This window comes from Strongylocentrotus purpuratus, unplaced genomic scaffold (genome assembly GCF_000002235.5).
Source record: "Strongylocentrotus purpuratus isolate Spur 01 unplaced genomic scaffold, Spur_5.0 spur5_scaffold_11, whole genome shotgun sequence".
NCBI classification, from domain to species: Eukaryota; Metazoa; Echinodermata; class Echinoidea; order Camarodonta; family Strongylocentrotidae; genus Strongylocentrotus; species Strongylocentrotus purpuratus.
The window spans coordinates 5,844,324-5,861,057 of record NW_022145596.1 but is presented as its reverse complement, the minus strand read 5'-3'; the positions used below and the strand labels follow the sequence as shown (position 1 = coordinate 5,861,057).

At 35.9% G+C, this 16,734-nt stretch overlaps 1 protein-coding gene across 1 annotated transcript in view; it reads left to right on the top strand.

The window, feature by feature from the left end:
- The window catches only part of LOC580052, a 54,439-nt gene that overhangs the window by 31,633 nt on the left and 6,072 nt on the right, over positions 1-16,734 (top strand). The window contains exons 3-4 of the mRNA XM_030980466.1: positions 7,940-8,235; positions 11,902-11,971. Coding sequence (XP_030836326.1) covers positions 7,940-8,235; positions 11,902-11,971 — 366 coding nt within the window. The remainder of the gene's footprint in view (positions 1-7,939; positions 8,236-11,901; positions 11,972-16,734) is intronic.

The window sequence follows — 16,734 nt, the reverse complement described above, 5'->3', positions numbered from 1 at the left end:
TTTTTGACTAACATAAAACGTTGCACATGGCACACCACCAAGTCGGATTTGTGCAGGCCCTGTTTTATGAGAGTGCATATGGGTTTGTTGAGTCTGTTACATTGAATTGAATTGAATTCGCATTTATTTCATTCTCGATTAAAAATTACATTGATACAAAAGATACAAAATTATTCATAAACAAATTTAGAAATGAAATGGGGAACTACATAAATAAAGCCCCTAGGCCATGTACACGCATAGTTCCCAAAGCATTCATAGCATAATGTAAAGCAAAGGAAAAAAAAAAAAAAAAAAATAAATAAAAAGAAACAAAAAACAAAAAACATATAACACAAATGTAAACATTAAGATGCTTCTCTGTTAGTTTAAGAGTGTATTTAAACTTGCAAAATATCTTTACAGAAATAATGTTAGTAGCTCATATTTTGAATAGAGAATCGTGACATGGAACTACTAACATACATTACAAAATATTTAAGGAGTGGATTTTGAAGTTTGGCTATTAATGGCTAGCAATGAGTGAGGAGATTATGACGTTCCTCTTTTCCTGGAAAACAATAATGAAACATCTAATGACTCCTAATTATAAATGACTGATGGATATCCATTGATCTGGATAATGGTCATAGGAAAATGAACATTACCTAATCGAGCCTGACCCTGCAATTTCCACTTGAGCAGGATCTGGAAGGAAGGGTATAAAATTGTATGAGTAGGAGATTAATGATTTTCCACTATCTTCATTGATGATGAGAGCCTAAGTCTAGAGCTCTAATTATTTGAGACAGGTAATAGCCTAGCCAGCATTGATAATGGTTTGGTAATTCAGGTTAAAAGCCTCAAGAGAATTAATAATACTGCATTGGAGGAACTTGAGGAAGAGCAGATTGAGTCTTTCATCCATTGAAATTGCCTTAATTTGATTTTTCCTTCGAGTCTTTGCAAACCTCTTGAAGCAGGTTTGTGTAGTTCTGTATAGCAACAGTTACCATAGGATTTGGTTGCTTTTTGTTATTGTTGTTTGAAATACCTTTCTTATTTTTAATCAGATTTTGCTCAATTTTTCACAGACCGGTTTCTATCATTTTTTTTCTGCGTCTATATAAAAACTATCAGGATGGACTTCCCCTTTTATGTTCTCTTAGAGTGATTCATCATCATCTTTGATTGAAAGATTATGACCATGTTTCTGTTTCATAACTACTCAACTATAACCCCCTCCCCCCCCCCCCACACACACACACACACACGTCCCTCCCCTTCAGCTTCATGGAAGCCATGCCATTGTATGCTAGTGTGTTCACATCTACTACAGATAGTATGGAATCGGTATGCTGAGAGCCAGAAGGACATTTACTCTTTGTAAACCTGTAAAGTGCTATTATTTAACAACCTTCTTGCTTTCATAGAGGATATGTTCTCCCAACTAAATCAGAGATATTGCTTGTATCCGCGACAAACAGAAACAGAGTTACATTTACTCAGAAAAAAGGATATTGTTAAATAGATTGAATATAAATTGGTAAACACATCATCCAACCTTTTTTGTAATAGTGATATGAATTTAGAAATGAGTGATGAGTAAAAAAAAAAAGTGGATGCCTATCGACCTGCTTTTTATATCACAGGTTAACAGTTGACTGACCTGGTTATGCAAACAAGTCGTGTGTAGCTCCCTTCTATGTCTAATTATCTTAATGGGATTGCTATTTCCAGTCGCGTTTGTTGTGCTGGATGCAGAGTCATTTCCGGTGAGTTAATGATGGTGATCATGCTGGGGTGATGTTTTCCACGAAGCGGCTGGGCTGGATGCAACAAGTAGTGCGATTGATTACTCACTGGTAGATGGAAGGAATGGCCTGAATCACAAGGGGATGCAAGGCAAGGAAATTGATTAGTCTTTGTGTGCAGACTATATGCCTGCAGGCATATAGTGGATGCTGTAGGGAAGGAAGCCTACTCTGAATAAACATGATGGTTTAATGCGTACAGAGAGGGGAAGCCATTGTCCTGGTTTGATTCATGGTGTTGATGAACTAAAGAAAGAAAATGCATTAGTTTATTAGGTGTATAGAACTCTCCTAATGAGAATGTGGAGTTCTGGTAAAAGGTAGAATATAATCCTTATCGTTATTTTCAATTTTACAAGTATGCTTATTAGAAGAAATTTCCTATTTTAAGATGTGTGTTTGGTTTGCCTCACAGTGTAGGTTTTTGTGTAATAGGTCATTGAATTCATGTGATAATGCAACTGTTGTTTTTGGAAAATGTTCACGTTGAGCATAGTTTTTTTTTGAGTGAGAGAGTATTACCTATTCTTGGCTAATTCATCAAATATGATTACCCCTAGGAAGTGTCACAAAATCATTTTTGATTTGTTGTTTTGTTTTGTTGTTGAATATCAGCGATACTTTTCATGCTGGAGTAACTTAATGATAGGTAGGTATAGTTTTCAGGGTTTCAACTTTGATAGAAAGACATGAATTAACCCTGATAACTTCACAAACAGTTTATGTTTTAAAGCATGAATTAAAAAGAACCCACAGTATATCTACCTCTTTAAGATAACTGAGGGATATGAGTGCTTTTTAGAACAGCATCCTATTCATAGTATAACAGTTTTTTTTCTTTGTTTGCTGCTCCCTCTGTAATTATGTGAAGACCAATCTACCTATAGCACAGTTATATTCGTTACGGTCTAACTCGTCTTGATAAAGTGAAGCATTGACCTGAGGCCATCCGTATTAGCCTTCATGTCCCACATGTTGCTCTAGAGCATCATCGCCGGTAGTTTAGAAGGTTAACCTTCTTGGTAAAGGTTTCTATGATATCGGCTGCCGAGAGCCAAAAGGGCTTCATATTATCTTACATGGAGCATTGACTCTCTGTAAAGGGATATAAAAGGGATCGCCCTTGTGGCTCCCAACAGATCAGTGTGCCTGAAGACTGTTTGCAAGGATATTTATATAAGAATTAAGAGAGAGAGAGAGAGAGAGAGACAGACAGACAGAGAGAGACAGAGTCAAAGGGAGAAGGGGGAGGGGGAGCTTGGGAGGGGGAGCTTGAGAGGGGGAGAGGGATAGATAGGTCGAGAGAAAGAGGGGGAGAGGGAGAGACAGAGACAGAGACAGAGGGATGGGAGAGGGAGGGAGGAAAAACAAACAATATTCTTATATAATTTACTGCAAAATATCATCTATAGATTGATTTTTTAATGCAAAAGCATATTTTAACACTTTAGATGCTTTCTTTGCCTCTCTGCATGGTTGCTTGTTGCAAAATATGCCAACTAACAGAAGGATTGCTTTGTGAAGCACAATGGCTTTGTAAATCACTCATTTTCAGTCATGATTAGTTCCTTGGCGACCCTTTTAACACCAGAATAGATTAATCTTGCACCGGATACAGTTAAATAATCTTGAAGCCTTTGGTATATCTATACAATGATAAACAAAAGTAGCACAAGGAGATTATTTCTTCCCTGTTTTCACAAAGTGACGGTAGTGAAAAAAAATTGCATTCACTTTGCGTGACGATTTTCCTCACTACCGTCACTTCGTGAAAACAAGGACGATTTGTGTAGCATATATTTTGACAAAAATTCATTGCAATTTCAAACTGCAGTTTCTATTACTTGATTTATCAAGTATAATTGCTTTGTTTAATCTCTTACAAGATGAGATAGCCTTAGAAATGGGTTTCGCGATAATTTCCTATCAATTGTATGTGAGCCTCCAAGGGGGAAATCCATCTTCTTTAACACGAGGATAAGGATGCTAATGTTTAGGATAGATGCAATATCTTGTAAGTCAATACTGACAGACTTGAAACAAGATCAAGATTCCTTCTGGCAATTTAGAATGGTGCAGAAATGGACGTAGACTGGTTTTGTGATGAGAGCAGAAGGATCTATTTTTATCATAGGACATTGCACCCATCTTCCAAGGGATTCATGCTCTCACCACACACCACAACATTACTCGTAGTCAATAAATCTTACATTTAGATCGCCTATTTGGTGCAGACTGCTATTAATTCATTTAACAGCTGCTGTTGATCGCTATTGATTATGAGAAATGCAGGTGTTTGTCCATTATAAAACTGATTAATATTTAGCGTATGTGCAGGATACATACATGTTATTGTAAAAGGGAAGGAGGGACTAGAAAATAAAATGTACTAACTAAGTTTGTCTGATATAAGACCAAGAAAGAAAAAAAATTGTTGATATTTGGAAGTATGAATACATCTAGATAAACCAGTCTGCCCCTGCACTTCGATATAAACATTGATTAAACAAAACAAAAAATTCTATAAAGAGAATAAAGATAATACTGGTATACAAATTATCATAATGTCCTGGCTTGTCTTTGACCTGTGCTGCACAAGGCAGTGGTAATGAATGGTATAAATATGATTGGTTTTCAATTCCTATGGAGACATTTTGAAAATTCTGTAATTATCGGTTCTGTGAGAAAGATCACTTTAGGTATGTCTACTCTTCATCAGCTGGAGATTGCCAAATAGCCTGAATTTTCTGATTTGGGAAATAGCCCGAAGTTACAAATTGCGTCTTTATCAGCTCAAGACTCAACCTCAAAACTCAAGGTAAAAAAATTAGCTCGAGATATTTTGCTCAGGGTTCGCTCATAGTGCGAGTCTTCGGGCTGGTGAAGACGCACCGGACAAATAGCAGGATATTTTGCAAACTAGCACAGGATATCTTGTGATGATTATCTCGAACAAATATCCAAATATAAGAAACAAATTAGCTGGATAATATGCGATCGGTATAGTTGAAATAAGCGGGTTATTTGGCAATCTCGAGCTGATGAAAACAGACCTTTAGAGTGATATATTTATTCTTTAAGCAAAGAGAGAGAGAGAGAGAGAGAGTGGGGGGGGGGGGGGGCAAGCGGAGAAGCATATTGTAGCATTTGTTGTATCCCAGACTGATTTTTAATCCATGTATGTAAATGTAGAAATAAATGCACCCTTCTGTGTAGTCTCCATTAATATGTAGCATGCTAAAGCATGAGAAGAGTCTTTGTTGAGAGACTATAATGATAGATAAGACTCGAGAGGTAGAATTGGCTAGATGAAATAAGGGAGATGGGAGGGATCTCCCTGACGAAATGAAGCGATTTGACCCGATGCACTGCACGACCATGTAATGTGTGATGAGAATACATGTATTCAGGGAGAGTCATTAATCACAGGGAAGCAAATTATCTTCTTCTTTAGAATACTCCTCATCGTCTCGTTTGGAACCAAACAAGGAGTTTTATCTAGTATTTAAAGTAAGAGGGTAGAAACTGTACTTTGGATTTTGATTTCATCATTTTTTAACAAAGTAAATGTTTCATTAATATTTCCCTGATTTGCTGGTGTTCTTACTTTCGTTTAGTTTAAGTTTTTTAAATTGGTAGTAATTTAATATCAATATGAGATTTGCACAAGATGTGTGCATATATTTTAGGAAATAGAGAGAGATAAAGACGGAGATATAGGCAGGGGGGATGCAGACTTGATCTTTAGAATTGTTGAGTTCATGTATTTCTCGACTGAGATGGCAGGTAATAGGAACAGGGAAAGGCAAGATATTGAGATTTTAGATGAACAAAAAGAGAGAGAGAGAGATAGAGAGGGGGAGGTTAAAGAAGCTAGGACAAGAGAGAGAGAGAGAGAGAGAGAGAGAGAGAAAAGGAAGGAGAAAAATCATATCATGAAATTAGATTTTATATTCATACCTTACAAGACATTAAGGAATGAGCAGAAACTATAACAACTGTTTATTCCAAGAATTCCTGATCTATGGAAGTTAATTTCACGGCATCAGACGGCAATATGATATCCAAATTTGTCTGATTTCAAATATTGTTTTGTAGTATTGGGATTCTAGACGATCTTCATAATACATATGCTGTGGGCTACCTGTGACAATATTTTCTTCATCAGCAGTATAGTGCTGCCCAAATTTTATGGAAATACCCTGGTTTGGCAGATGAACTGCTATCCAAAATGGCAGTGAATAGGTTTGTGTCACATATTAATATCATTGCACCAGTGATTGGGGGGGGGGGGGGGGGGAGTGCAAATGTTTTAATTGCCATGTGTATGGAAATATTGCAATATTTTACTTGATGCATGAAAAAATTGTCAGAGGTTAATGTAAGTGCAACAGATGAACATGTAATAGAGAAATAGGCACATAGCTAGTATACCTCAGATCTCTTTAATTCATGTTAGTATCACATCAGTGTGTATTATTAAAGATAGCTACATTGCAGGTAATTGGACCTCTACATGGTGTATGTATGCATGCCTTATGGGCTTCTCATTTTCCATGTCTATTAGGAGCCATGTTCACACAGCGATCAGTTATGTGCCATGTGGACGCAATCAGCGTGAAGGTTACGCTAGCTTGTAGTTTCAATGAATTTTAAAAGAATACCTTTTCCGGCTTGTTAACTTTGAATACTCATTGTTTGGGTCCCTTGTGAACCTTGTCATTATCAATGGATCATTGATAATCACTTCAAGGTTTCGCAAACTTTAAGTTAAAATCTACGGCGGTCCCCTGTGAACATAGCTAGAGCATTCAACTCTTTCCTTCCATATCCCCTATGGCACATTTTCATTCCTATTTTCCAAGATGTCATGTGTCCTTTGTCCTGTGTTGTTTCTGTTTTCCTCACCTTACCCTGTGGAATCCTGTGTCATCCACAAAGCCATCAAGCTTCCTAGTAATTTCCCCGAGCTAGATTTGTAATTATGTAAAGTATACTAGTAGTTGAAACAGGTATGCAAGCTTTCTATGTTTCTCTTCATCACCCCACTCACCCCCTCCCCCTCTCTCTCTCTCCCTCTCTCTCTCCCTCTCTCTCCCTCTCTCTTGCTGTCTTTTGTAAAGTTTCCCTCATCATATTTTACATAATTTCATTTTTGTCTCACTAACCCTGTATCCTCTTTGTGTTTCTAACAAATCTCACAATGTTTTTTGTTGTTGTTCTTGTCCCCATTTTCTTAATTCTGCAGCATACTTTACAAGTCAATCTTCAAAAGAATTATAAGATTTCACTTTTCAAATTACATTTAAATGGATAAAAGGGCTGAAATATCTGTTTCTCAACTAAATCTCATAATACTTACATATTTTATCACAATTTCACAGCTATATGAGCAAGAAAATGTTTGTTAATTGATAAAACTAAACAATTATCTCTATTTGTATTGAGAATAATTCTAAATACACCACCAGGTGATAAGTCGTGAATTTCTTTCTCTCATCTAACGTATTTACCTCAAAGACAGAAAATCCTAGTAGGATAATCGACCTGTGCTGATCATTGATCACAGTTTATCTTCCATTTCCTCCTCTCTCTTTCTTCTTACCTTTCTTCAAAATTTGTTTTATTTCTACCTCTCATTTTCTAGGTATCAACCGTCATACCCATGTATTTTGAATAAAATTATGATATTTCTCCACCAAATCAAAATATAAACATTATCAATCAGTTCACTCGACCTCCCAAAATAAAGATATTGTGGGATCTGTTCTGTGGATTACAAATTGTTACAATATTGGAGCATCACTTCTCACTAGCACAAGATTTTATGGATGCCAAACTCAAGATATCTTACAATGTAATCTGTTAATGTGAGTGTGGGCTTAAAATATCATACTTTTGAGTTTTTGATTCCACAGTAATTTTAATAAGAGTGGAGTTGTGGCTTTAAAGCCTTCCATGTCGATTTCAGCTTCTAATGTTGATTGCGAAAAGACCTTGGAGTGACAGGTTTGTCTTTCTTTGTGTCATCTAGATTTCCATCCAAGGAGAAAGAAACTCCCCGCAGGGTAATCAACCTGTGGCTGTCATTAATCAAAGTTTATCTCCCGTTCCTTTTTCTCTCGTTTTTTGTCACCTTCCCTTAGGATGCGGGAATGGCAAATACCTTGGAATCAACGACCAGACCTTCAAGATTGGCTCTGATTGCTGCGTAAATCTTGTGGACATATCCGCCAAGAGGGGCCACGAGGCCATGGTGTGTGATAATCTGCGCCTCCCGTATCGTAGCAACTGCTTCGATGCCGTCATCTCCATCGCGGTTGTCCACCACTTTGCCACGGTTGAGCGGCGCGTCCAGGCCATTCAGGAGCTGGCGAGGATATGCCGACCTGGAGGACTGGTCATGATATACGTTTGGGCTTTGGAGCAAAAACAAAGACAGGTAGCGTCACTAAATCATGTAAAATAGGTTTCTCCACGACTCTTTCTATCCTAGCATAGAAAAGTACTATTGACATTTAAGATAGTGTTACACAAACCAGTCCCAAGTTTCTTGGACATCAAGATATATACCCTTTTAAACATGCAACATGTGCAGAATTCTCACCTATGAAATAATTAGCAACTCTCGATTCATGAAATATAAGTGCTATGTTTTTATGATCCACTGGATTGAATAACTATGTAGCATGTCCCCTCTCCCTCCCCCCCTCTCCCTCCCCCCCCCCCCCCCCCTCCCCTCTCTCTCTCTCTCTCTCTCTCTCTCTCTATCTTCCTCTCTCTTACTCTCCCTGTCGCTCACTCTCCTTCTTTTGAGTTCATCCTACTGACACGTTTCTCAGTATTTTCTCCACTTTACCATCTCCATGTAACTCTACTCCTCTCTGTTTATCTGTGGAAATCCTGCTGGCTTTTATTCCATGATCCCCACGTCTCCATGAGTGAGGGTCTGATTTACTTTCAGTAAGAACTCATTAACCTTTCTAACTTGTCCTCCTTAGGCTTCATGTACATGTAGGTTCAGAATGTGTGTCATGTTTGTAGATCCAACACACGTAGAGCAGGCAAGATTATGAACTCTACTCTAGCCAAGATTGAGCGGTGACCTGGATTTTAGTTTTCTTTCGATATTTAACTGATCTTACATTGAAAGTGACGGACTGAATGTTAAGATATTTGACACTTGTATCTTGTGATTACACACGGAACCAAGAGGAGACCAAATGCAACAGGTTTCCTTCTGATTTATTTTTCCTATCAGAACTTTATGATACATGTTAGATTTGTACCAGAATCTAGAAAGCCGTGATGCTTCCAGCATTTATGGAAATATTGTCAGGGTATTACCCTGACAGTTCTGACTATTTCTTTGGTTTGGGGAGGGCGCCTAAAGTGTACACCATCTCAAATTCTGAACCATGAGCATGCAGTTAAGTAAAGCAACTTTGGAGCCCAAGGATTAATACATAAAGTACAACCAATTACACAAAACCAAAACATTGAGAAATATGCACTTTCTCAACTGGTTTGATCATACCTCGGCACATTAGAACACATCTGAGGGGTGTTTCACAAAGATTCTAAGTCAAACTTTACTCTAAATTGGACTTAGATATTATGGAGAGCCATTATTTTGTGGCATTAAAATGAAATATATTCAAAAGCAAAATTCAAGTATTTTAGACTTTCAAGAACATGAAATCTCCCAAGATAATAGAAAATATGAATAATTTGAATCAACATTTTATGCCTGTTAAAATAATTTTTACAATATATTTTCAATGATGCTAACGGCTTTCCATAATTGTTAAGTCCAACTTAGAGATAAGTTCAACTTAAGATCTTTGTGAAACACCCACCAGGTGTTTGGTAGATCTTATTGATCTTGTTCAAAACAAATGTTGCTCTATCCTCTGTGTTTAAAGGATTTGGTATCTTTGCCTCAGATTCTAAACAAAATCCTGGATTTAGCTCATGCTGCAATGATAATTATAAACCTTTAAGTCATTCAGGAATCCCATGACTATTACAAGCTGATGGCCTGTCTGATTATCAAGATATTTAAGATTGGAATTAGAAATTTCAAAACCTTTTTTATTACACTACAGTCTATTGGGGAAATGAGATATGGTAAAACCGGTCACTCAAAGATTTTTACATTTTTTAAGCATTTTATGATCATTTTGAAGCGCAATTTTTGTAGGGCTTCAATATTACACCAAATCACAGACACTGATAAGACGGAGAGCCATGCATCTCATATTTGTAAAACTGGAAACATTGTTAAACAATGCCTTTAAGCTTTTCTATCTTTTAATTTGCGAAACGGATAGATACGATAAGCCAACAGGGAGAGGAGACAGACTGCAAACGATCAATAATTGTATGTGCTGCGGAGGAATGTGGCATTTACATTCAAGAATTCAGATCAGCACATACACTAACTTGATGCATGCATGTTTAGCTTTTGAAGTAAAGTCGAAGATTCAGGGTACGTGCTCAAGTAAAGGCGCACAATCAATCAATACACTTTCAGTGAATCTAGGCATACAGGAATCAATATATGTATGTGGTATGGAGAAGATTATAACCTCGTGTTTTTCAGGCCGAGAAGCACTGAGCAAGCTTTTTGTTAAAGAGACACTGCAAGAAAAGATTCAATAATTATAGTAATCACATTTGTAGAGTGCTAAATACTACGTTTTTAAGTGCTTTACATTGTAATCATTATCATTGGATTCAATTGCTGATCTGCAAATGATAGTGTACATGCTCCGCTCCTTGGGGATTATTCCACCTAGGCACCATTTTACAAGCACACACCTGCCAAACCATCCACATTAACATTCGAATCCTACTGGGTACCCATTTAACACCTAGATGGAGAGTGGCAAATGTAGACTGATGTCTTGTCAAAGGACTTTATGGGCAGCGGGGGGACTTGAACCCAAAAGATGTGATCCATAGTCCGGTGTCATATCCACTAGACCATGACACCTCTACACAACACCATAATAGAATTGATATTTACTAACTTCAATTCATAATTGAGTTTAAAAGTGTGACGACTGCATGCATATTCATTATCATATTGTCATTACTGTAGTGTCATGCAGACTTCTCTATCCATCTTTCTTTTATCACGAAACTTTAAGAGACAGGTTTTTTTGTACCACTAGTTTAAATCTTGTATGTTTGATGAAACAAAATGTTCAGTCCATTACGGCTTGAGCTAGTGCCCTCTAGTTCCGTCAAAGCCCAAGTGGTGAGCTTATTTTATTGCAAGGAAAGAGGAGTTTTTCTGCAACCGTAGTTTAAATCTTAAACTGTTGGTGATACAAATTGTCATTGCATTAGAGCGTAAGTGCAGTCATGGTTAAAACCGGATGGATTAGACGGTTCGGTTGAAATGACACCATCGATGGGTTAATATTCGTTTATTGAATGAATTGAAATTCTTGAAGATTTCATTCGATCTGTGGCAGAAGTGATCGGGGGCGCACTCCAGATTGAGTAGAGAGATTAAATCAGAGGAGACTGCATGATTCTCCTAGTGGTCACAGCTTTGAGAAAGGCAGTTAGTTTTTATGTCTGCAAATTGGCAGAAGCGTGCCGCCTTGCTAGTATCATGTTACGCATGCTCCATTACAAGCTTAACTGAAGGAATGGATGGAGCTATTTGAAAGGACAGCTACATCTCGAGGTACTTTACTTTGTCGCCAGTCGCCTAATATTTATTAAATACACTGCCCCCTTTTAAGTTGCAACTTAGAGCTATCAAATGATGTACTAAAACTACCTGAAATGAGATTTAATTTGAAGAAATTTTTACTTGTCTCAATCTGATTTACTGTGGAGAGTCTATATTATACAATATAACTTTCCAGCATATATTTTGGTGGTGAATGATTAATAAAAAAAGGCCCCCACCTCCCCCAAAAACTCTCTGCCATAAGTCAGGATGTATACGATATGTTTATGTTATTGCTGTGGTAGTCATATACATCTATGTTGAAAATTGTGCAAGATTCCAGGGCAAACCTTTTTAATGAATGATTTTTTAATATTCTTGTAAAAATTTGAATTTTTCTTTACATCATTATTTCAGTTTGATGCTCAAGATGTGTTGGTGCCGTGGCATCTCCAGCCCAAGAACATGCGAACCAGGAGAAGCAAAGGTAATTCATTTTGGCAAAAATGTAGCTTACATCTGATCATCTCAAATGCTCAAAAAATAGTACCTATGATACATGTTGTTTAGGCTTAAGGTGAGATCATTATCAACGGTTTTACGACACTTGCTCCTTCAACAATTGCTCCATAGTTAAGTTCCTACACTAACCATGTTCCTAACTTAACTCTGGACCAAATACTGTACCTAACCTTGTACTTATAGTGATATAAAACCCAGAGCAATCGTTGCTGTAGCAAATGTCAGAACACCTCATCAACAAGATGATTAACACATAATTTTTGTAGGTCATGTATTGTATGGGATTTCAAATACATTGTATCCCGGAAAATACATCTTTCCGATTATCATTAATTGGTTTATAAAAGCTATATTCTATATTTAGCTGTATCTTTGTTTTCCAAGTAGAATTAAAGTAGAATGTAACTGCTTTGAATCGTTACATTGATTGACATGTCTCTAAATTTGTCACGTTGAGCCGTTTTGTTTGGAAATGGGACTTGAAAACATGGTCCAGGGCAATATTTGAAAGTTAAGCTCACAGTAACTTTTTATTTTAGTGATTTAAAAAACACCCTGTATGTTCTTGGCTCTTCATCAAAATAATTCTCATATTGCAATCAAGCTTACCGGTACTCATATTGAAAATGATATTTTTTCCTTTTCTTCCAGAGAGTTTAGAAGTCTGTGATATTTTCTCTCTAATATGAACTACTAAAAGCAAAACAAAAATATATCTTTCTTGAATTCTATAAGAGGATAGCAGCAATGCAATATCAGGAGATTGACTAAATTCACATTGGAGTGGGATAAAGGCTCTATTTCTTTCTTGTCTAGTAGAATCGTTGATAGGAATTACTATTTTGAGCGAGTTGAAATAGGTCTCCAACGATCATCCAATGCTCTCTGAATGACTATTCAATCTAAAATGGATATAGCACAGAGTGGTACGGGTGATGAAGTATGTGCTTTTGAAAAAAAATGAAAACAAGAGGTAGAGAGAGAAAAATGTAGAAATGCAATATTGATTGCTGGTGGACACTCAGAGCACACATCATCCGCAGAAGGGCACTAGTTCTTTGTAGAATTAATATAAGTGGATGCCCTTCTTGCTGTCAGCCAAGGATATTGTCGTAGAAAATGAATTTATTGTGCTCTTTGCCTTGATGTGGCTTTTAAAAAACAGGAGCTCCACTATAGCACAAGTAATGTAATGGAGAGAAGAAAATGAAGTTATGTGGGCGAGATACCTTGATTGAAGCTGCAAAACATTCTATTAATGTTCAAATTTTTTAGAGTGAAGTAACATTAAAAAAAAGCCTCTCATGGGCTCTTGAAGGACTGTTTTTGAGAGAGAAGCTTCATCACTCATGTTGCATACGGCTGGTAGAAAACGTGACATTAATCAAGTTTTTAAAAAAATAGATCACGACTCTAAGATTGTGTTTGATTGATATTTGTCCAATGCCTCAGAGATGTATGCTAGATTGATGTTCATCTGAGATTGAAGAGGCAAAAATTAATGAGAATTTTTTTTTTACCTTTGCGAGAATAAAATGTGCTGTTTTGGACAGAGAATTATAAACATCCTTTTATTTGATATTAATTGGAAAAAAAATGTTGATGGAAATTGCCAAGTTTTAGCTTTTTAAAATTAATAATATAACTCAGTTTTTATATAGCACTTATTACAATCACTTAGCGCTTCCAAACTTGGAGATTAATACCTCGGCTGTAGCTGTGCTGCCATTACGGCGCTCTAGCATTTCAAAGAATTAATTCCTGCCAGGTACCCATTTACATCACCTGGGTTGAGTGTGGCAAATGTAGATCAATGCAGTTGATCAATGCAGTTTCTTGATGTAGTTTTATTTTCAGATTTGCACTACCAGTAATTAAGTACACATGTTTAATACAGGAATGCCCTCTGCTATTCCATACTATTTTTTCACCAAAGTTGGTCAAGTCAATCTTGTGCTGCAGTGTATAACTCTTAAGTATTTTTAACTTTTGTACATGCATATCAACCTCCTGTTGTCATATAATCAGCTGCTCATGATTTATTCTTAAAATCAGTTTTAATTAAATTTAATATTATCTGTTTGTTATTTGTGAACATGATATGTTTGTCTGGATGCAAGTCTCTAAACCAATCAATATATTTGCACATTGGAAGATTGATCTCAAAATAGCATATAAATCATCTCCGTCACTCCACGACCCTTACTGGAGTCGAGGGAAATGAGGCTTTTGTGGTTGAGTTGTTTCCTCATTTTTGAAATCTACGGAAATTGTATAAAGCCTATCTCAGTCTGAGGTGAAATAAGTTGCGTCATCGAAGATAAGAAGAGAAGTTGTTTTTTTCAGTGATGTTTTTTTTTTACATTATGCTTTCTGATTTCCGATTGTGAAAAGAGGTTGGTGACAAGAGATTCCTGTTTTGTCGCATCCGGCCTTGATGTGAATGGCTTCTCTTGATGGTTTTCCACCCACTCTTGAATCAAAATATGATCATAGGAAGTATTGCATTTTCATTACTAAACAGCCACTGAAAAAAAAGTTGTCATATATAACTGACAAAAGTAAGTGTTGCTCAAGGTTTGCAATTAATGTGTGTTTCACTTTCTTAGAGGATCACAATGTGGTCTGGTTGATTATCAGAAGCAAGGTGATATATAAGTTGTGTTCACTCGTAATTCTTTGCAGTAGCTTATTGTAAATGTTTCACAATAATCAACATACCCGTCATATTAATTAACAAAAGAAAAATAATAACAAAATTATAAGATGACCTCTGTAGGCATCCACTATTATATATTCAATGGTGAGGGCTTTGTGACAAAGCTGCAGATTTCTTATTCCATCAAAACAAGGAACATGCTCAGTGGGTTATAAACACCATTTGACTGTGGGAAGTTAGTCTACAGAGTACAGACCAGGGTCCTTTTTCATGAAACTGCTTATCAACAAGAAATGCTTAAAAAATACTCTGTAACAAATTTGCTCTCACCCAATCCAATGCCATGATTTCTGTAGCTTATATCAGTTATTTCAACTTGTTATTGATAACAAGTGTTGTGAAACATACATTCCATTCCTTGTAGTCACCATGTTTCCTGCATTTATCTTTTAATCACTTTTGACAAAATCTTTCTCTCCATTTCCAATCTGACACTTTCTTCCAGATTTAAATCCATAGATCATCTCACTCAGTCCAATCATTTTGCTCTCTGAATTAGGGAAATTGGTTGCTCTGCGGAGCCAAATATTGACAACCAAACTCATTGCATTCATAATAGAAGGATGAAGAAGGCTTTTGAGTTAAAGTATACCGATCACCAAAATTTGTTTTGCTCTTGATGTAAGAGTTTTCATGTGGCTATACTGTATTTTAAATATGAGTTTCAAATATTACTTCTACAAAGATTTATATACATTCTCAGAACTAGTTCCTGAAAATGTACACACTAGAAGGATAAATTTCTGTCCGACCCTTCTATGTAGGGTTTTATGTAATCCTTTAAATTCTTCATACCCCTTAACTGTTAGAATGGCAGGTAAAGTACTTGAATATAAAGCGCCTTATAAATGTAATTAATACAGATGGTGTATACTTGCAAAATAAAGAAACAATTGCCCAAATTTGATAATATTAGAGTTTCTATCATAAATTACTTCAAAAACGAAAAGTATATTGCAAATTCGAATTGTAGAAATAATAAATTCACAAGAAAATGGTTTCAATTCAGGAATTTGTTTACTTATAATGATATTTTTTCTGTATTTGTTTTTCTTTCCATGAGTGTCAGAAATGAATTATTGATTTGTTAGTTTTCTCTTAACTCAACAGTTCAACAATACTTGTATCTTGAAAAGCCAATTTTGTTTATGTTATAAATGTAAATTACCTTGAATATATATTTGTTAATTTGTTTCAAATGAAAATCAATAAAATACCTGTGGAGGGAAAAATATGGAGAAAAAAAATGTAATTAGTTTAAAGTTGATTATAAACATTACATTCTGGTGGTTTTGCAGGTGGTTGGTGTGCTTTAAAGATAAAAGGATTTATGTTTAAAGGCATTCCCAGAGCTATGTTCTTGATAATGAAATTACAAATCTATTCTTGGTATACTCTTGCAGAGTATGGATTTGTCTTATATTCCAAGTGAGAGAACATACAATTTTAGGATACATAAACAATTAAGTTCTATACACACAGAAGACTCATACATCATAAGTATTGTATTTATTTGTTTACATAAATACTCAAGAGAATTTGATATACCCTGTATTTTAACCTACAACTAAACAAATTGCACCTGAAAGTTTTTAACATTTTCAGACATTGAAATTAATGAAAGAAAATGTTCTGCTCTTTGTGTTGAAAAAGTCTAATGCACAACAAATAACGTTCATGTAGAAATGTAGGATTATTATCTTTGCAAAGGTTAATGGATGTTTCCTCATGTGGAATCTAATTGAAATTAATTAACCATGAAATGAATGAGCATCTGAGTACAACATTTCTTTATTCTTTCTTCCAAATATTTGATAAACAGGAAACAGATCTCACATGTCAAATTCAAGTTTTAACATTCAAGTGCATAGCAATTATGATTTTCCACCCGGTACTGTAAGTAGTTTACAGGTTATACACCACCAAATTTTGATAATGTGTCATATTTCTTTAGCTAAGTAATGATAGTCTCTCTTCTTGAAATTCAAAATTGATTCATGTATTTAAAG